This window comes from Notolepis coatsorum (genome assembly GCF_963971535.1).
Source record: "Notolepis coatsorum genome assembly, chromosome: 19".
Lineage (NCBI taxonomy): Eukaryota > Metazoa > Chordata > Actinopteri > Aulopiformes > Paralepididae > Notolepis > Notolepis coatsorum.
Genome location: NC_140183.1, coordinates 18,010,747 through 18,031,767, shown reverse-complemented (window position 1 = coordinate 18,031,767; position 21,021 = coordinate 18,010,747). Strand labels below are relative to the sequence as shown.

Sequence of the window (21,021 nt, the reverse complement as noted above, 5' to 3'; positions counted from 1 at the left end):
TGAATTTCAGCAAAGCTACCGAATAAGAAGAACGGTTCTACTCTTCCTTCAACATGGCCAAAATACAAATGCTGAAAACAGTGGTCAACGAGCGACTAACCGCAGCTGCCGAGGAGATACTGTGGGTCTTTGAAAGAACAGTGATACAATATGAAGAGGAAATCGGCCGCCTGCGTAAGATGTTGGGTGTTGTTGTTTTCGAACCCGAGACGAAGCCGCGCAGATCAGGTGAAATACTTTGCAGTTAGATTGTATTTTACGGAACGTTTTAGGATCATTCGACAATTATCAGACTCGAGTAGAGTTGTGTAATGTGGTTAGCGTTGAGGACACGATGCATCCGAGTTCAGTTAGCAGCACACGAGCAGGGGCGTAGTTAGCACTAGAATGGCTGATGTTCCATACATTGCATGTATACATACAATTCCTAAGAGGGATTCACCCCCGTGGCTTTCAAATTTGCCCCGCTCTGTGTTTACAAATACCAATAATTAATTGCTGCAACTTGGGGTCAGCTTTTGTCATTCGTCATATCGAATAAAATTCCTGTTAAAGTTTTGGCCATGTTTATCTGCACTTTTCCCAATAATCACAGCGGTGCGAAACACGTGAAAACGTCTGTTAATCACAAATATGGTGCAGGGTCACCCCCACAAAACACATGTATTAAAATACTATCTACTATTGGGGTTTGGCACCTTCCTGCAAGGGGCGTAGAGCCAAGCCCCAAATGTGACTTTGGTGATAGTATTTTAATAATTTGGTCCGGACACTATGCCAAAGCTACACCATTCTGTCTGGCTCACCTATGGTGTCCAAGGCATGCATAGACCACCGCAACACTTCCGGTATTCTGTAATCATGGGGGGGAGAGTGGGGGGAGAAGATGAATGAATGTGGATGAGAGCCTTGACATTAAGTGGTTGTAGCTATGGCTGTGGGGGTGCTGGAGACATGATCCAATAGACTTGTACGCCTGAGTCTCCTGAACACGGAGAGACCAATCCCAAGTCGATCTGCACTTTCTCGACCGAGCTATAGTCACTTTTTCCCACCTACTTCTCAACTCTGCATGCGCAGATTGCCCACGGAGTCTCTCTGGATTGTCCAGAGATCTAGGTTCATCAATCTGCGCATGTGGATTTTGGGAGTAGGTGAGAAAAAGTGATTATAGCTCGGCAGAGAAAGTGCTGATCGACTTGGGATTGGTCTCTCCATGTTCAGGAGACTGTCAACGCTCTCATCCACATTCATTCATTTTCTCCCCCCGCTCTCTCTCCCATGAGCTCAATGTAACGCGGAAGAGCAGTGGTCGATATAGCAGTTGCTCTGATCAGCTGCGTTCTGATACCTACACTCTGCATCTTCCGGCCGCCTGTGAGACTCACTCCTCTTTGGGCTCCTGGGGCATCGTTGAAACAAAGCAGGCTATTCTCTGTCCTCGCTCCACAGTGGTGGAATTAACTTCCCACCAGTCAAGACAGCTGAAACCGCCGATTTCCACTGTCAACTAAAAACACACATTTCCAATAAATATATATAAAAAAAAAAAAAATGACATGCCTATACTACTACCTACTATGCTAATATGTCTATCTATAAACTATTATGCAAAGTTTGACTAACTTTGGTATTCACTGACCCTTAGCTACTCCGCGGCGGTAAGTTCCCTACGCTAGTTCTGCCCCCCAACTCCGCGGTAAGACTTTATTCTGTCAACCTTGACAATGTATGGTTAATGCTATTGATGTAGACTCATCAAAGTATTTTTAAATGCTTTATGTCTAATAAACTAGACTAAATATAGCCTATCGAACAGATTTTTACAGCCTAATCTAAAACAGATTTTTTACACATTGGTTCAAACATGATCACGGAAGGTGACAACCCTAACATGTCATGTTGTGTCACAACAGAATGAGTAGGTGAGTGTTAGGCCTACAGAAAGTGTAATCTATTGATTGACTTGCATGACCTAGTCAATTCGGGAGAATAGTCTAGTGGGCGAGATTATGCATGACCAGCCTGTGATCTAAAGAGCATATTACCTACAAATAGAATGCTCATGCGGTTTTTAGGCTACTGGTAGGCTATTCTTATGCCGTGCTCACTCCGGCGTTACTTAGAAGGTAGCCTAATAACTGGCATGTTTCAACACCAGTCGTCTGTCGTCTGATGTAGCTGCCGTTCTTATGGAACTCCACTCCACAAGAGCTCGATATTGAATTAATGGTGTCAGCTGCTCAAACCTAGATACAGTAGAAACAGCTCGAAAGCACACATGGCTACACTCTGTATGCAGCAATGACCGCCTGCTGACCTTAGGCGGATTATAGCTACCCGAATAATCAAGATATTAAAACTCACTGCTCGTCCACCCAACGTAAACAGAGATAAGCTTCAAATCACTGCAAGATCGTGCAATAATGAGGTCATGTTTTGAACATTTATGTTGTGTTGATGGAATCACGTTAATATAGAGAGATGAAAACAATACGTTATTTCGATTGATATGAATTGGATAATGCTAGCAGGCTGCAGTGCAGGCTGTTAGAGGCAGAACTAGCGTAACGCGCTGTTTGGGTGTAGAGAGAGCGTACGTCAGTGGCCAATCGGATCGCAGAACCCGAACGCGGAACTGCAAGTTTGTTGGTAAAAGACTACACGCAACCGGGAACCTTCTGATTACCAGATGACCGCTCTACCTCCTGAGCCACTGTCGCCCTACTCCCCTACACCTTCAAAACATAAAGAGTAAATAATATTAAGCACGGAAGAATGATGAATGTATAAATAATTCTGTAGTACTACACAGTAGTAAGTAACGAATTTAAGAATGAAAGAAAACAAAGAAATAGGGGGGTTTGCTGTAGCTCAGGCTGACATCAGTCCTCTGCAAGTATCAGCGTTTGTGCATGGGCGGGCATTGGGCGCTAAACGTCCTTTCAATGAGAACCTTATATTATAGAGCCAGTAGGACCAAGCTGTCACTTTAATTAGACAAATGCAAGTGGTTTTGCCCAGAAATCTTTTTGTGAGTGACATTGGTTTGGTTTGTGGTTCTCAGTACTCCTTCCACTGTGCTATGCACAAAGATGACACATGGTGGCAGCAGAGTCTGTTGCTAAATGACCAGTACCCTTCCTGTCTGACCACATCAATGTTATCTCTCTGGTGTGTTGAGCAGCATTGTGGTGAATTGTAACCAATAGTCAATATGTTTGCTAACTCCGTATCTAAATTATTCTAGACAATCATTTACATCTATTTTATGCCAGGTAGCTAATGTCATTATTCCACACCAGGCCTGGGTGTGAAGAAGTGGCTAATCTGTTCCACAGGTGTAATGCTATTCTGTTAATTCATTAACCAGACGTGTTGTTATTACCTTTATTGCTTTTACCATTTTCTTACTCTCTGTGTTGCTACTCTACCAGTTCACCTTCATTACTGTCAATCGTATGTTCATTTTATGCCTATGTCTTTATATCTATTTTACTGCTGTGAATCACACACACCATGTAATAAAGACCCATTCATGCACCACACGTGGCATTGCTTGGGAGCCAGGAGTCTTGGGGAGCTCAATCTGAGATGAAAACCCAATATATCCCAAAGGTTTGATTAATTTATGAATCAACCGGAAAATGGACGAATTAATCAAAACAATGGGATTACCAAGCAAGTGTAATCAGTATTAAATTAGGCTAAACATTGTCTTTTGTCAGAATAGGCTATTTCTGATTTTAGAGGGAATCAAACCGGGAACCTTTCCGATTACCAGACGACCGCTCTACCTCCTGAGCCACCCAACCTCTATTGTGCTCAACCACATAGGACGAGGTTAGGTGAAAATACAATAGGCCAGAAAACAAATGCTCACCAATTAGGCGCAACATAATGTAATGTAATTACTTTGTTGGCTTTGTTACGACACTGCCTTGGTCGCACTGATGACACAAAGTTGCAATATTCAGCCGATTGTTAACAGTTTGAGTGCCAGCCATTAACATGGGAAACATGGTTAAATGCCAGCCCAGGACCCACTTCAATGATAGCGTTGTGAACGCATAATCTCTCTTAAATTATGGCTATGTGTCTAATCTGCCTGTCGTTTATCAATGACTTGTTTGCAGTCAACATTGTCGAAACGGATTGTTTTTTAATCGGTTCATTTTTGTTTTATAGCATTTTGAAAAGCCCTCGTTTTTCAGGAAAATATATAGATTCCGTGATAAAAAGGCATTTACTGGAATATTCTAGCATACACAAAAATTGTCATTTTTTTGCCTATTTATGAATAGTTTTCAAATAAACGCTAGATTATCGATAGTATATGTGTACTTATGCACGCTATAGAGGCGGCCTGAAAAATCGATTCTCTCATTTCCTCATCAGCGATCACAACCACACACACGCATAGGGCAAACGATGATATCTCTGTGAAAACAGCTCTGATTATCCTAAGACTGGTCAAATAAATTCCTTACCTGAGATCAGATGTTATCCAAAAAGATTATTCCAATTCCTGATCGCCATTCCAAATATCGATCACGCTTATTGATTAGTGTTGGGTCCTGTAAATACATAATCCACGTGTTTTCCGGGCCGGCGATCACTTGGTCTCTTCAGTTGGCCTTGACGGAAAAGTAAAATGAGGAAACTGGCCACCCCCCCTGCATCAGTGTAAAGTAATGGGGTGCAGTACCACAGGGAGAGACGATAGGGGGCGGTATCTTCCCAATTGAGCTCAGAGAGACTCTGCAGCACTAACCCGAGGCTCGATTGATGAAATATGAATTAAAATCGCCAATAAATTAAAATAAAACTACAAACAAACGCTATATAGCGTCGGGGGCACTCAAAGGTCGGCATGAACTAACGACAAAACGCATCCGTGGCACTTAATGTGTTAAAGGTCTTCTCCCCTAGTGCTTACCTGACCGTGACACATATACGATCCAACTTGCCAAGAAAGTTGGTAATAAAAATAAATCCACATGTTCTGTTGTTCTTCTTGCTGATTCTAAGACCATGGCTATTCCACTTGTCATTTCAGCTTAAGTCCAAATGTAATTTAGAATCATTTTAGCATTTTTGCACATTGTTGCATGTAGCATAATAACAGATGCAAAGATAACTTCGACCGTCTGCCATTTTGAACTATAACGTTAGTATAAAACGATTGATCATTGCCACGGCTGCTATGTTTATCTGTCGCGTATATGTAGATCGACCTCCACTCTGACTCTTCACCTCCTGACCAGGGTCGCACTTGCAGATGTTTATTATGATCATTTAGCACCATCTTGTGGTGATATAGGCACATTGCACTATGACCAGAATAACAACAAAACTAGATGTATTCTAAAGTTTGTGAGGCTGGACGCAGCGAACCGTGACGTCCGTACCACGAAGTCGCAAAGACGAATACACATACCGTTGAACTTGTTGCACATTACACATTATTATTATACAGGTTTTTCAAAGATCTGGTTCTGTGTTTAGAAGCGCCAGCCATTCTCCTTTTAGATGCTGCACGTTTATACCCTCCTCGGTTTGAAAGAGACATTCCTCTGAAGAATAGAGCCTTTTCAAAATATAAGCAGTGTTACGTCCCCCAGTAACGAGACACAACACAAGGCCACAGACAGGGTAGGTGAGGGTGCAGTGACACAAAACCAAGGAAACAATTTGCAAAATAATAGTATTTATTTTTACAAACACAAAAAAACTCAGCAACACAGAGAGCAAGGAGGACTACCTAGTGGCACCAAATGAAATACCAAAAGGAAATGACCCCCCCCCCCTCTACAGGCGCTGGCGCCCAAAAGTACAGGCGGTGGTGCTCACTCTAAAGCTGGTGTCTTTAACATCAGGTCACCTACGTGGTGCAAAATGTAGACCCCAGGGTATCTTCCTGTCCTCAATGTCCCTGTGTGAGAAAACAAAAGATTAATACACAAGGAAAAAGGAATCACCATAGGTTGGGTGACCAGGGAACAAATATACAAGGGATTAATACAGAAATATACTACAAACACCAAAAGACACAAGGATTCCAATAAAGAACTATTCACCAAAGGTCCTACTCAAAAGCACACAGCTGTACAATTACAATAATACTCCAAAAGACACAGTTCTACAATAAGGCTGAACACAAAAGATGTCTCCTAAACTAACTTAACAGCACAAAGTGCCAGAGCCTTCACCAGCTCTACAAAGTACCAGCTCTCCCACAAAGACACAGAATAGTTACCACAACCAATGAACCAGGGAGCTAACTTAACACTGCACACAATGGTGTAGAGAGAGAGAAGGTTGATTGCTGACAAGCCTCAGCTGTTGCTGGAGTGAGATGGTGATTGCTGCTGCTGGAACTGAGACACCTGATAATGGGGATGTGTCCACAAGAGGGAGACAAGACAACAAACAAAAACATGCCTATATATACACACAACAGATATTATACATTACTCCCTCTATACATATACATAAGGACACCGTCCTTATTCCGGTTACGCTACAACATGTAGCACACACATTTTGCAATTGCTCCGCTCCCACTAACGCTAATTTCGTTTAAAAACATTATTTGGACAGTAAAGAAAGAGAATAGACCACATCGTATGTATTGTTAAGACCCTCTACTAACCATATCAAAAGACAATATGGTTAAAGGTGGAAAGAAGGCAGAGAAAATAACTACGGCAACTTCAACGGCGCAGGACGTAAAAAAACGAGAAAGACGCGTCCTAACCGTCGCTGGTTCTGAGCCGACGGCGACAAGCTCCGAGGAGGAGAAGGAAGAGGACAACTTACCGGGATCATCGATTACGGTCCCCGAAAGAGAGTCAATAGAGACCAACATAAAAGAAGGTACAGATTCAAGCTCCGTGAAAGGGAGAGCAGCCAGATTTATGGATTCCAACGTCACTGCATCTACCATATGCCGTCAACTGAAGAAAGCAGAAATCCACCCGATTTCAACACACTGTCTAACCTGATGGTAGAACAGTCTAACCTGATGAAAGAACAGTTAGAACAGTCTAACCTGATGAAAGAACAGATGGTAGAACAGTCTAACCTGCAGATTACACACATCAAGGCGCTCGAGGCAAACGTCGAGGCTAAATTCGATCGCATCGAGGCTAAATTCGATTGCATCGATGAGAAATTAGAAGAAGTCAAGAAAGCGATCGATGCACAGTCAAAGCGAATCACGACAGTGGAGATTTCGGTGACAGAAAACACAAAAGCAGTCAAGGCGAACGAAGGTATCATGACAGAGATGGGAGAAGAGATGGAAAAAGTGAAAGATGAATACCGGAGGGAAATAAAATTGCTTAAAAACGAAGTGATGGAGAGGCAACTAGAAACCCATCGTTACCACAGGCGGAATAACATCCGCATTGTGGGGCTTGATGAATCAGTGAACTGCGATGACATCAACTTTCCAAAAGAGTTATCAACGATTTTGGAAAACTCCGATCCAAACAAAGTGCCAGAAGTGGAACAAGTTTACAGAATTGGTTCCCAGGGGCAAAATATCAACGGGCCGAGAGTCATCATTGTCACTCTGCGGAAAACTACAACAAGGGATGAAATCATCAAATATGCGCGCAACCAACGTGGGAAGCTGAAGTATGGTGATAAACCAATATTTATCTACGAAGATTTGAGCAGAGAGGCCATCATCCGACGTCAACCATACAAAGATGTGATGCAAAAGCTGTACATAGCCGGCCACAAGCCAAGGCTAGCATATCCGGCGCTGTTATCATTCTTGGACAATAACGGCCGCAGGTCAGGTCCATTTACACCCTTTGATGCTGAGGATTTCCTGAAGCAAAATGCAGCAAATAACCCAAAGCATGACGAAAATGCCGGAATCAGTTAAGCCTCTCTCTAAATATATACCAGTGTTGGAATGACTTTATTGTGTTCATCAATGAGGTCATTCCACCAGTGTTGGAATGACATTGTTGTGTTCATCAAAGTAGCAAACGATATGCAAGTCGTCTATAACAAAGTGTACTGTGTATAATACGATTCATAATACATTATAATTTCAGTCTCTGGTCTCTGAGGGGACAAATAAATATCAATGCAAAAAGATCTATCTGGAATATTCTGGGTTTATCGCTCAAATGCCCTGGGTCTCTTAGATCATTCTGGAATGTAAAATAGTCTAGGCACTAGTATATTCTACAACCTTCTAGAATATAAGGCACCATGACAACGAAGCATACAACTCTAACAATAACATTCGGTGTGCATACACATAGCAGATAATAAATTAAATGAAGTGCAATCAACCCTTAATAATACTTAAAAATTATCCACACATAAACGTATGAGCACAGCAAGGTTATTCTAACAATTTAAGTAATCACTCCATTAAAGGCACATTGAAGCGCTAAAAGGCGCTGCTTTTCTATCTTATCTAATCAGTTAAATCGGTTCTAGTGGCTTCTCCACGTTGATAATTATTTATCTCTTATTCCTTATCTATATCTTTCCATTGATTTTTATTTTATTAAATTTTTTCTTCTCATTACTCTATATTTTTTAAATATAATTTAACTTACATTGTTCTTTTCCAATGTTCTTCACATTAAGGTGTCAATATTACTATATATTTTTTAAATATATTGTAACTTACATTATTCTTTTCCAATGTTCTTCACATTAAGGTGTCAATATTGATCTACAATCTTTTCCTTTTTTTTTTCCCCCACACGTTGGTGGAGGGTTCAAAGGAATATGTCGATAAAGGTTTATTCTCTTTTTATTTTATTTTTTATTTTTATCTTTAGGTTATTTATCACAATACTTCATTACAGTAAGGGAAGGTGCAAGACCAAAAGCGACATTCTATTGCAATAGAATGGAAATGTTAGATCCTATGGCAATGAGCATAGGAAAATTAGGATTACAATGCTCAGGTTGGGCAATCCGGTGGACCATGGGAGAAAGTCAATCGCGGAGGATGTGTTCTTGGAACACAGGCATGTTCGACTTTCTGGGAGAGGGGAAAATAGGGGATTTTTATTTGTATATATATATGTTTTTAAGCTCAGCTCTCAACGGGACCTCATTAATTGGATGTGCATCTATTGTAGCTTCATACTCCAGAAACATTACCAAAAACTACACGAAAACATGCATAGACTATGGCTAGTTTGAATATAATGGTATGGAACACCGGTGGGATAAACAAACAACACAAGCGCAAAAGCGTGCTTACACTGATGAAAAAAGAACATGTGGACGTGGCACTATTAAGCGAAACGCACATTTTAGAGGGAGACATAAATACGTTAGCGGATAACATATACCATAATATTGGTCACTCTTCTTTTGCTACGAGAACTAGAGGGGTAGCCATAGTCGTCAGACGCAAATTAAATATCGAATTGAAAGGGGTATGGTCGGATGCTGAGGGGCGCATAACTATAGCTAGGATTATACACAATAACAGGAAAATTGCATTGGCAGCGGTATATGCCCCGAATTTGTACGAAGTGGGTTTCTTCACTTCACTAACAGGAGAAATGTTAAACCATCCCGAGTACTCATATATAATAGGTGCGGATTTTAATGCCATTTGGAACCCAAGGATGGACAAAACTTACCTTTCCTTCTCCAGCGAACAAAAGAATTCATCTAAAGCATTAAAAGATTGGTCGAAATCAACAGGAGTAACTGATTTATGGCGTTCACTTAACCCCATGACCCGCAAGTACTCCTGTCGTTCGGCGAGACACAACACACTATCCAGAATTGATTACGTCTTTGCATCCCCGAGAATATTTGATAAATACGAAGTGGAAATGACACCCAATGCGCTATCAGATCACTGCTACTTAATCCTGAAAGCAACATTTGGTACACTATCTACCCGGGCCCCAAGATGGCGTTTTAATTCGATGCTGCTTAACAACAAGGAATTCATTACACAAATTAAAGAAGCTCTCACAGTATTCCTACAAGATAATGCTAACTCGGTGCAAGATCCCAGAATATTATGGATGTCGGTAAAGAATATGATCAAGGATTTCTCGGATAGATTTACCTCCATATTGCGCAAAAATCAAAACACAAAACTGTCTGAAATGGAAACGCTTTACTCAACGCTTTTTAATTCTTTAAAATACAACAACTCTACTAGACTAGATAACCAAGTTAACATTCTAAAGACAGAGATCAAAGCAATGTACAGACAAAAATCGGAATTGCAAATACGCAGCACTAGACAACAGCAGTACTTCCAAGGTTCTAAACCTAGTCACCTATTAGCCATGCGACTAAGAATTAATGCAAAATTTGCAGATATAACTGCCATTAGGAAACAACAAGCTCTAGTAACAGAACCCAAAATAATAAACGATACATTCAAAGAATTCTACTCCGATTTATATAACTCAGAAACGACCTTTGATCAAGACAAATTAGACACATATCTTAATCAAATTACTCTCCCTAAACTTACGGATGAAGACGCTAAACAGTTAGAAGTACCGATCACATTAGAAGAACTCAAGAAGGCCATATCCGGAATGAAAAACGGCAAAGCTCCGGGAATTGACGGTATCCCATCAGAAATGTACATTTCTTGCTGGGACATATTTGGACCCTTATTACTAAATATGATCTTATACTCAGTCAAAGAGGGAAACTTCATTGAACACCAAAATACCGCACTCATTTCAGTTCTTCACAAAAAAGACAAAGACCCCACTGAATGCGGTAGTTACCGTCCTTTAAGCCTCCTCGGAACCGATGTCAAACTGTACTCTAAGATATTAGCCATCAGATTGCAAAAGCATATGACGTCTTTAGTTCATATGGACCAAACAGGCTTCATAAAAGGTCGCCTGATCAATGATAACATAAGGCGAATACTGCACGTACTAGATACAGACAAAGAGGACATCACACCTAAGGCGATACTATCCCTGGATGCTATGAAAGCATTTGACAGGTTGGAATGGTCGTTTCTATGGGCAGTATTGGAAAGGATGGGGTTAGGAAAAGGTTTCATTGATATGATTAAAGTACTATACAAGGACCCATCGGCCAGGATTACAACAGGCACATTCATCTCCGATATCTTTCCGGTATCGCGCTCAGCCAGACAAGGTTGCCCTCTTAGTCCCGGACTATTCAATCTATCATTAGAACCTTTAGCACAATTTATAAGACAATCCCAACACATAGAACCAATAGTAATCAAGGGCACACATCATAAAATTAGTTTATATGCGGACGACGTAATATTGTTCATGCAAAACCCCAACAACACATTGCCGCTTATACTCAAGTTGATAGAGAACTTTGGTGATTTATCGGGATTTAAAATAAATTGGCCTAAGTCGGCTTTTCTTCCTCTTAACACCAGTGCAAAAAAAGAGACAACCCTCCCAGGTGCGATACCCATGGTCAAACATTTCAGATGCTTGGGTGTGGAAATATTTCCCACCATAAGACAAACGGTGAAGCACAATTACACAAAAATACAGAACAAAATCAAGGACGACCTGGACAGGTGGGCAAAACTTAAAAACTCAGTACAGGCAAGGGTATCAATAGTTAAGATGGATGTATTACCAAGAATCAATTTCTTCAGCTCAATGCTTCCGTTACCTCCTCCAGAGGGCTACTGGAAAAGATTACAAACCTCCACATACAAATTTATTTGGAATAACAAACCACCTCGCATAAAAAGATCCACCGCACAGAGAAGTAAAGCAGACGGTGGCATGGCAGTCCCAGATTTTTTACAATATTTTAATGCCTTCACATTAAGACCATTGAAGAAGATATGGTTTGACCCCGAGGCTTTGGTATCTTGGAGAAAATTAGAAGAAAACATAGTAGCCCCACAGAGATTGAAAGACATAGCATACACTAAACTTTCAATCAAGCATTGTGAGCGAGAATTTGGCCCAATAATAACCCATGCAATCAGGACATGGCGGGAAACACAAAGGAAATTTCCTAACCATCAAGTATGGCATAATCACACTCCCATATTCAATAACAATGCTCTCTTAATGGGAAAACGACCTATAAGATTCCCTGTATGGGAAGAAAGAGGCATACACTCATTAGGGGATATTTTTAATAACAAGGGCCTCTGTAGTTATGTCGAAATATGCATAAAGTTTAACCTCACCGAGTCCACATGGCTTTTTTACATACAGTTACGACTTTGTATGAGATCTCACGGTGTTCCATTACACATACCAATTGAACACCACAGATACCACAAATTTTTCTATGAAAGAGATACATTGGGAGGTTTTGTATCAGGTTTTTATTATCAATTACTAACGTCCTCGTACGAAACCCTTCAACTAGACAATGTCTGGAGGAGGGATATACCAGACCTGGAAAATGACTTTGATTGGCAAGGAGCCTGGGCAAATGTCCGACTTACATCAAGGAACCCGGATCATCAACAAATCAATCTGAACTATATTCACAGGACATACTTGACTCCTATAAGGCTGTGCAAAATGGGGCTTATACAAGACTCCAAATGCTCCCAATGTACAAATGGGGACGAAGGAACATTTATGCACATGTATTGGGACTGCCCACCAGTTAAGGCATTCTGGAAAGATGTGTCCCAACAATTATCAATACTCGTATTTTGGAATATACCTGTACACCCCGCGGTATTGCTATTGAATGATGTTTTTGAGTTTGCAGTGAACCCACAACTAAAAAGATTGGTTTTATCGGGTATCACAGTAGCTAAAAAACTGATTGCATCACGTTGGTTTCAACCAGAAAAAATGTGCCGGAAAGTGTGGTTTCTTACATATCTTGATGTGATATATCAAGAAATATCAACAGCAAGAATTCTGGGGCTCAATGAATCCAAAATGTTAATGTGGTTAGAAGTGGTGGAGAGAATAAAAGCTAGCCTATAATGGTGATGTCTGGTTAGGAGTGAGGGATAATGGAGGTACTATCCAAGAGGGGGTCCGGGAGGGGGGGATTTGAGCTGGAGCATATGTGTGTAGGGTTTTAGAAAATAGGTATTAGGGGTATATTATATACTAACATTTATATAATTGTAACTTCACTGGATATACACGGTATACGGTTAAAATGTTATTATTGACTATTTTTGTTTTATCCTGTTTCTGTACTTGCATATATTTTAACCACCTTTACTGAAAGTTTCATTATACATTGTGTGTTGAGTACTGACTTTTAATACGTTTTGTTTTGCAATAATAAAAAAAATTTAAAAAAAAAAAAGGACACCGTCCGTAACAGCAGCAAATCAACAAAGGAATTTACTTTCTATTAGTGATGCACGATATATATGGCCGTTTTTTACACATCGGTATCGGTCCGATATCAAGATAGGGCAGATATGGGCTGATATATAAAAAAAAAATTGATATTTTTTTTTATTTTAATTTTTTACATCTTTTGGCCTTAAATAGTTTCAAAATGTCATTTCTGAAAAAAAGTTTAAAAGGTAAAAAAAAAAATCCTTTTGGAAAATAGCTCTTTATTTGATTATCATAAAAAAGTGTTTTCTATACAGAGATATCGGCATCGGTAAATATCGGCATCGGTAAATATCGGTATCGGCCAGAACAGCAATATTAATATCGGTTATCGGTATCGGCCACAATTTTCACATCGGTGCATCACTACTTTCTATACATTATATTATTGTCGACTTTTTTGAGAATCGTTGTTGAATAATCTTTTCAGCTTTTGTTTTCAGCCAGTTGCCTCAATAGCGACTGGGATTTGTTTAATTTATAATGAAAGAGAAACAAAAGATCTGTCGCAACTTCGTCTTTCAAACAAGGTGCGTGAACTGGAAACAAGCAGTAAGGGAGAAGAGTTCAGCAGATGTTCTAAAATAAAACCAACAATGTTCTTTATTCATATCATTAACCCTTTCACTACCACACTACAGACACTACAGTGAAAGGGTTAACCTTCTGTAGTGTGGCAGTGAAAGGGTTATCCTTCTGTAGTGTGGCAGTGAAAGGGTTCACCTTTTGGTAGAGTGGTAGTGAAAGGGTTAAAAACCCAGGCGTTTCGGCAGCATGCCTTCGTCAGGAAATGTCAATGTGTTTTGTGCTCCTCTGCCTCCAGACGCCCCGCAGCTCCCCGCCTGTGAGGAGCCGGCTCCCCCTGAGCAGCAGGAGTGGAGCCCCAGTCTGTGCCAGGAAGATCCAGGGGACCAGTCCTTTGTGGCATGTTACCTAAAAGGTTACCGGCAATTGTTAAAAAAAAAGATTTATATAATAATTTTCTCCCATCCCCAATTTAGTTGTTATGCCAATTCCCTTCCTGGTCGTTGCACGCATTGCCCTACTGTCGGTCTGGGGAGGGTGTAGACTACCACACCACATGTCTCCTCTGTTGGTCTGGGGAGGGTGTAGACTACCACACCACATGTCTCCTCTGTTGGTCTGGGGAGGGTGTAGACTACCACACCACATGTCTCCTCTGTTGGTCTGGGGAGGGTGTAGACGACCACATGTCTCCACTGTTGGTCTGGGGAGGGTGTAGACTACCACATGTCTCCACTGTTGGTCTGGGGAGGGTGTAGACTACCACACCACATGTCTCCTCTGTTGGTCTGGGGAGGGTGTAGACTACCACACCACATGTCTCCTCTGTTGGTCTGGGGAGGGTGTAGACGACCACATGTCTCCACTGTTGGTCTGGGGAGGGTGTAGACTACCACATGTCTCCACTGTTGGTCTGGGGAGGGTGTAGACTACCACATGTCTCCACTGTTGGTCTGGGGAGGGTGTAGACTACCACATGTCTCCACTGTCGGTTTGGGGAGGGTGTAGAACTACCACACGCCTCCTCCGATACATGTGGAGTCGCCAGCCGCTTCTTTTCACCTGACAGCGAGGAGTTTCACTGGGGGAACGTAATGCGTGCAGAGGTTCACATTATCTCCCCCATATCCCCTCCCTGCTGAACAGGCACCCCGACCGACCAGTAGGAGTCGCTGTTTGCAACGTCCAGGACTCTTATCCCACCGGCTTCCCACCCGTGAACACTGCCAATTGTGTTAGTAGGGACTAGTGGACTGCATCCCTGCCCGACCAGACGGGTTCGGGCTGGGTAGGGCTTTGTTTTTAAATAAATAATTCGGGCTCGGCCGGGCAGCTTTTATTTTACTTTTATTTTACTTTCACTTTCTTTTTTGCGCCGTAACGTAACATAGTGCTGTCATCAGATCAGAGAGTGAGAGCCTCGTGTCTGAGTCAAGATGGATAAGCTAACAGATAAAATAGTAAAGGGAGAGCTTTTGAAAAGTTCCCAATGCATCTGGGAAAGCTGCATTTTGGAAGCATTTTGAACGCAGGGAGAACGCTCGAGGAGAGGGGAACAGACAGCGCTGAAGCCATCAATGGTGGATGATGCAATTATTTTCATCCACAGCGCCCGCAAATGAACAGCGGACCGGAGTGGTTCATTTATTGTTTGTTCTTTGATTTAGCCGGTTGGCGAATGTTTTTGTTTGTTCTTGGATTTTGTGTGTGTGTGTGTGTGTGACATGCGTCTGTCATCACAATGTAATATTGGCCTCTGGCTTTTAGTCGGGCTAGGGCTTAGTAATTGCTTAACTTGTCGGGCTAGGGGTAGCGCCTGCCTGAATGCCGAGGGCTGGGGCCGAAATATCGGGCCCGTGCTTCTAGTAAGGACGACTAAACAAACCGGAGGTACCGCTGACAGCTGAATTAGATCCCAGAGTCTCTGCGTGTAAAGTGCCTTGGATAAAAATTTATATTTCTATCATTTGTTTCTTCCAGACACGCCACAGCTTGCCGCCTGTGAGGAGGAGGTTCCCCCCGTGCAGCCGGAGTGGAGCCCCTGTCTGGCTCAGGAGGACCCAGACCCCCCAGGGCCCCCGGAGATGAAAGACAAGCCGGACAAACCGGAGAAACTCTGGAGCGGTCAGGCGGGAGAGCAGCTCCAAGGTCTTGAGGAGGCCGACATCATGAAGTTCACGTTCACCCCTGTCCCCGTGAAGCGGGAGAAGGAGGACGAGAAGCCTCAGTGCTCGCGACGCAATCAAACTCAAATTGCGGAAAACGGAGAGGCCATGCCTCTGCCCGGCGCCTCCAGCGAACAGGCCAAAACGGAACCCGGTGGAGACGACCGCGGAGCGTCGGAACCGGCCGGTAACTCGGAACCGGGTTGCGGTTTTGAAGCTGCCGGCGACGGCCAGCTCCTCCTCTCTTCGGACTACTCTGAGACGGAGACTTGCGAAAGCGACGACTGGAGAGAGACTAGGGAGCCCAAGTCCGGTTCAAACGCACTGAGACCTAAGAGGACGCAGAAGGACAAATTACGGCGGTTTCCTATCGGTGGCGAGTTCAAGAGATCTACGGAGTCATCCCGCGAGCAGAAGTCATCCAACCACGTCCCGTCGACGCCTGGTTTGAATGTGTCTGGAAAATCTCCCGATGCGGGTTCTTTCGTGGGACATGTTGAAGTGCATTCGACTGGTTTTCATTTGGAGCCTCCAGGGACCTTGGAACTCCAAGCTCAAGCTCTCAGGACATGTAACGTCTGCGGCGAAAGATTGACCTCCACTGCAGCTCTGGAAATACACCTGAGAACTCATACTCAAGAGGAAGCCTTTAGTTGTCTATATTGCGGGAAAATATTCGATCGCAAGGAAATTCTGAATAGACACTTGAGAATTCACACAGGGGAGAAACCTTTCATTTGCTTGTTTTGTCACGAAGCATTCGGTCAGAAGGGACACCTGAAGATACACATGAGAGTTCACACGGGGGAGAAACCCTTCAGGTGCACAATTTGCGGCAAGCGATTCAGTCAGAGTGGGACATTGGTCACACATACGAGGAGTCATACGGGGGAGAAACCATTCGGTTGCCCAGTTTGCAACAAACAATTTAGTCAGAGTGGATCACTGGCGGCACACATGAGAAGCCACACGGGAGAGAAGCCCTTTGCGTGTGCAGTTTGTAACAAACGATTTAGTCAGAGTGGGTCATTGGCTACACACATGAGATGTCATACCGGGGAGAAACCCTTTGGTTGTTCTTTTTGTGGCAAAAGATTTGGACAAAAAGTTCATCTGCAGACACACGTGAGGCTTCATACGGGGGATGGTTGTGATGCATTAGGTTAGCTGTTGGTTGTCCTGCTGTCACCTGCGCTGCTATTACCAATAACTCAAGTCAAAAGCTGCAACTACAAGGTTTTGGTGTAGTCTAGTCTGAATTAGTGTGCATACTGTGACTTACTAGGGCTGACCTCGACTAAGGATTTGTATAGTCAACTTTGATTGGCTGAAATTTTTAAATTTTGTTATCATTCCATTTGGGCTGTGGGGGGTTCTTAACACTTTCCGTGCCAGCCATGCGGTTCCCCCGGAACCCTGTTGCGTGCCAACGCCCACTTCAATGATGGAGCTCTCATATTTGCGAACACATAAACTATATCTTAAATTATGGCTATGTGTATAATATGGCCGTCGCTTATCAATGACTTGTTTGCAGTCAACATTGTCGAAACGGATTGTTTTTTAATCGGTTCATTTCCGTTTTATACCATTTTGAACAACCTTTTTTTTTTTTTAAGTTTCAGGGAAATATAAAGATTCTGTGATAATCGCCCTTTAGTGGAATACACTGGAATACACAAAACGTTGTAATTTTTCGGCCTATTTATGAATAGTTTTCAAATAAACGCTAGATTATCGATAGTATGTGTACATATAATCTTAGAAATTAAGTAAAGTTAATAGTACTGCGTGTTAAGCATAACAGATTGATTGATTGACATTTTTATTAACAGATTGCAGAATGGGTACAATATAGTACGGCTCAATACACACAATTGTTAAGGGGATGCAGACCAGAGAAAGACTTTTGTCTTGTTTACATCAGGGTCCCCCATTTTCAATGAATCATAACATATATGATATACAGATAAACAGTACTGTTACATCCAGACATTTATGACATACAAGATATACAGTACTGTTTAAGAGACAGAGTTTCTAAAAGAGAGTATATACAGTTAATTTACTTCTGACCATTATAGTCAAAGTATTTTCCTATGAACTGAAACTCATAAGACCACATAAGGCTAGCATCATTCAGTTACAGCTACTGTATATTGGCCAACATTAGCCAGCTACTGCACCATGAACTGCCAGCTGGCCACCCCCAATCCAGCCAACTGTACAAATTACGGTCTCAGCCAGACAGCCAATCACATCGATATGTACAGTTAGTTAGCTAGCCATTCCATTGCGAATTAAAAGGTAGGCCAGTATTAGCTAGCTAGGTAGCTAACATTAGCCAACTGAGAAAGATAGCTAGCTAGCCAACAGCTGCAACAAACGCCACGAAGGCCAACGTTAGACAACGCCTCATGTATTAAACTAAAGTCAATCGTTTAATGGGTCATTTCGTTTAATGATTCAGTGATGTTGAAAGAAGAGCTGTCGAGGCTCTCTGCAGCTTGGAGCGAGTGAGAGCTGAGGAGCTGTGTTGACACAAGACAGAGGGGAGGGGGAGGAGCATGCCGCAGCAGCGTGTGTGAGTGTGTGTCAACAAGGAGAGAAGATTGCGAGAACGCCAGCTGGTATCGATAGTGCAGAAAGTATCGATATTGCGGAAAATGAGTATTGAAACTGTTTTAAATATTCAGAATCGATGTGTATAGAAAAATCTATATTTTTGACAACCCAAATCAGCACACACACACACGCACACACACACACATAGGCCCCACGTTGATATATAGGTGAAAAAAGCTCAGATTATCCCAAGACTGGTAAAATAGATTCCTTACCTCAGATCAGATGTTCTCCAAAAAGATTATTCCAATTCCTGATCGCCATTCCAAATATCGATTGCGTTTATTGATCCAACGCTGGGTGGTCGAAACACAGATTCCACGCTGTTCTGATGGTCCACAATGAATCTGATCGGCTCGAGTTACATGCCTGAGAAGTAAAATGTGGAAGCAGGACTTTTTTCCCCCATGCGTTTCATTCAATCCAATCCAAACGGGTGCAGTACCATCCGGAGAGACGATAGAGGGCGGTATTTTCCCAATGGAGCTCAGAGAGAGTTCCAGTGGTAACGTGAGGCTAGATTGATGAAATATTAATGGAAATGGCTGATAATAAAAAAAACAAGATCTCTCGTCGTTGGCACTGAACGGTTGGCATGAACTAACGAGAAATCTCGTCGTTGGCACTCAAAGTGTTAATGTCTGAAGGAGTCAACTGAAGGCTCCTTGTCCAGATGGGTGAAATCCTCTTTCAGTGCCTCTGTGCCCGTTATCTTAGGCAGTTAGCCTCTCTGGTGCTTTTGGAAAGAATGATGGAAAAAAAATAGTATATATATATATATATTTTTTGCATTCAAACTAAGTCGACTACGGCTCCTTTCGATCGATTAGTTGACTATTCAACTAATCGGGGTCAGCCCTATACTTTACACAATCTATTTTACTGGGAGATGGGTAAAACTTTATTAATCTATATTTAAATGAAACTCATTTGTATGTAATATCTCAAAGTAAATGTCTATGAGCCCCCACATCAATGGACCAACAGTGTCACTCGATGACATCACAGATTTTGGTCTTGATCTGATTTCCAGCTCCTGGAGATGATTGTCTATGATGTATTGTTTTAAAGGAACGCGCCAACATTGTGGGAAGTGAGCTCACCGTCTTCTCCCGAGTCAAGAAGATGGATACCAATTTCCTCTGTGTTCAGTAGAAAGCTATCTTGCGGCAAGCTAGCCTAGCTTAGCAAAAATGAATGGAGGCGGATATGGACCAGCTAGCCTAGCTGTTGAACCGAAAACACCTTCCGGAGTTTTAAGCTAGGGTAGTGGTCCATATCCGCTTCCATTCATTTTTGCTAAGCTAGGCTAGCTTGGCGCCAGATAGCTTTCTACTGAACACACAGAGAGGAAATTGGTATCTTATCTTCTTGTCTGACTCTGGAGAAGACTGTAAGCGTATTTCCCATAATGTTGGTGTGTTTCTTAACTATCCAATAATTATTGGAATACACAATGCAAATTCTGTTGTAGGGCGCATTCTCCCTTTAACTACTGAACCAAATCTTTCCCAGAAAATACTTGTCTGCCCTCCTCTCTTATTTTCAACTCTAATTTAGATGCCACAAAAAAGATGTGTTTTTTTATATTCATTACTCCAAATGAGCCAAAAGATGGTGTGAGACAGTGAGATGTGAAATATGACAACGGTTTGATCGTGCGGGAAATTAGCTGAAAAAATATGAGAATCCATATGAGAATCATGAAGGAACCCCAAAACCACAGTCAGAGCACGTGTGACGAAGGATGCAGTCATTACTGAACGGTACACGTCCGGCAGGTGTTGCTGGTCCCGGCGTCGGCCAAGGAGCCTACGCGCACCTCTCCCAAAATGTAACTGTGTCGAGCGACACAGCACCTCAAGCACCGTGATTGGCCCACTTGCCTTGAGACGCACATTTCCGCCTTTACCTTGCGCTCCTCTGGACAAGGGATTAGCGAGAAGGTCGCATGGAACTATAAATGCCGCAACCACTGCGGCTAAAGAACCAATGTGGAAGTCTTAACTAAGTTCAAATACAACAACAAATGGAATTTGGAGGCGGTGTGAATGCAAGTCGATTGAAAGACACAAACGGAGAGGAACAGAAGCAGCTTCACTATAGGCTGAGTTGAAAATATTTCAACTTGAGCGAGAAATTCACTAGGCAAGATGGAGCAAATATAGTAACAATGGATATTAAATGGACTGCTATGAATGCTCTGTGGCTTTTATATATATATATATATATATTGAATGTTACATTTAGAAATTGTCTAGTTTTTTGTAAATGTCAACAATTCCACCGTTGAGACCAAACGTACTGCCATGTCACTACGTCAATTTTCGTGAGGAAAGTGAGACACTGTTTCTCTTCGCATTGTATCTGAACATACTGTAAGTAAGGAT

The 21,021-nt window shown here is 42.2% G+C and overlaps 1 protein-coding gene across 1 annotated transcript; it reads left to right on the top strand.

Moving 5' to 3' along the window:
- Positions 1-53: 53 nt before the first annotated feature.
- Positions 54-17,135, top strand: LOC311246401 (uncharacterized protein; the record flags this gene model as incomplete). The annotated part of the gene is made up of 4 exons (XM_084336559.1): positions 54-228; positions 14,140-14,256; positions 15,822-16,451; positions 17,101-17,135. The coding sequence occupies 4 exons, from the start codon at positions 54-56 to the stop codon at positions 17,133-17,135; spliced, it is 957 nt and encodes a 318-aa protein (XP_084192685.1).
- Positions 17,136-21,021: the final 3,886 nt, after the last annotated feature.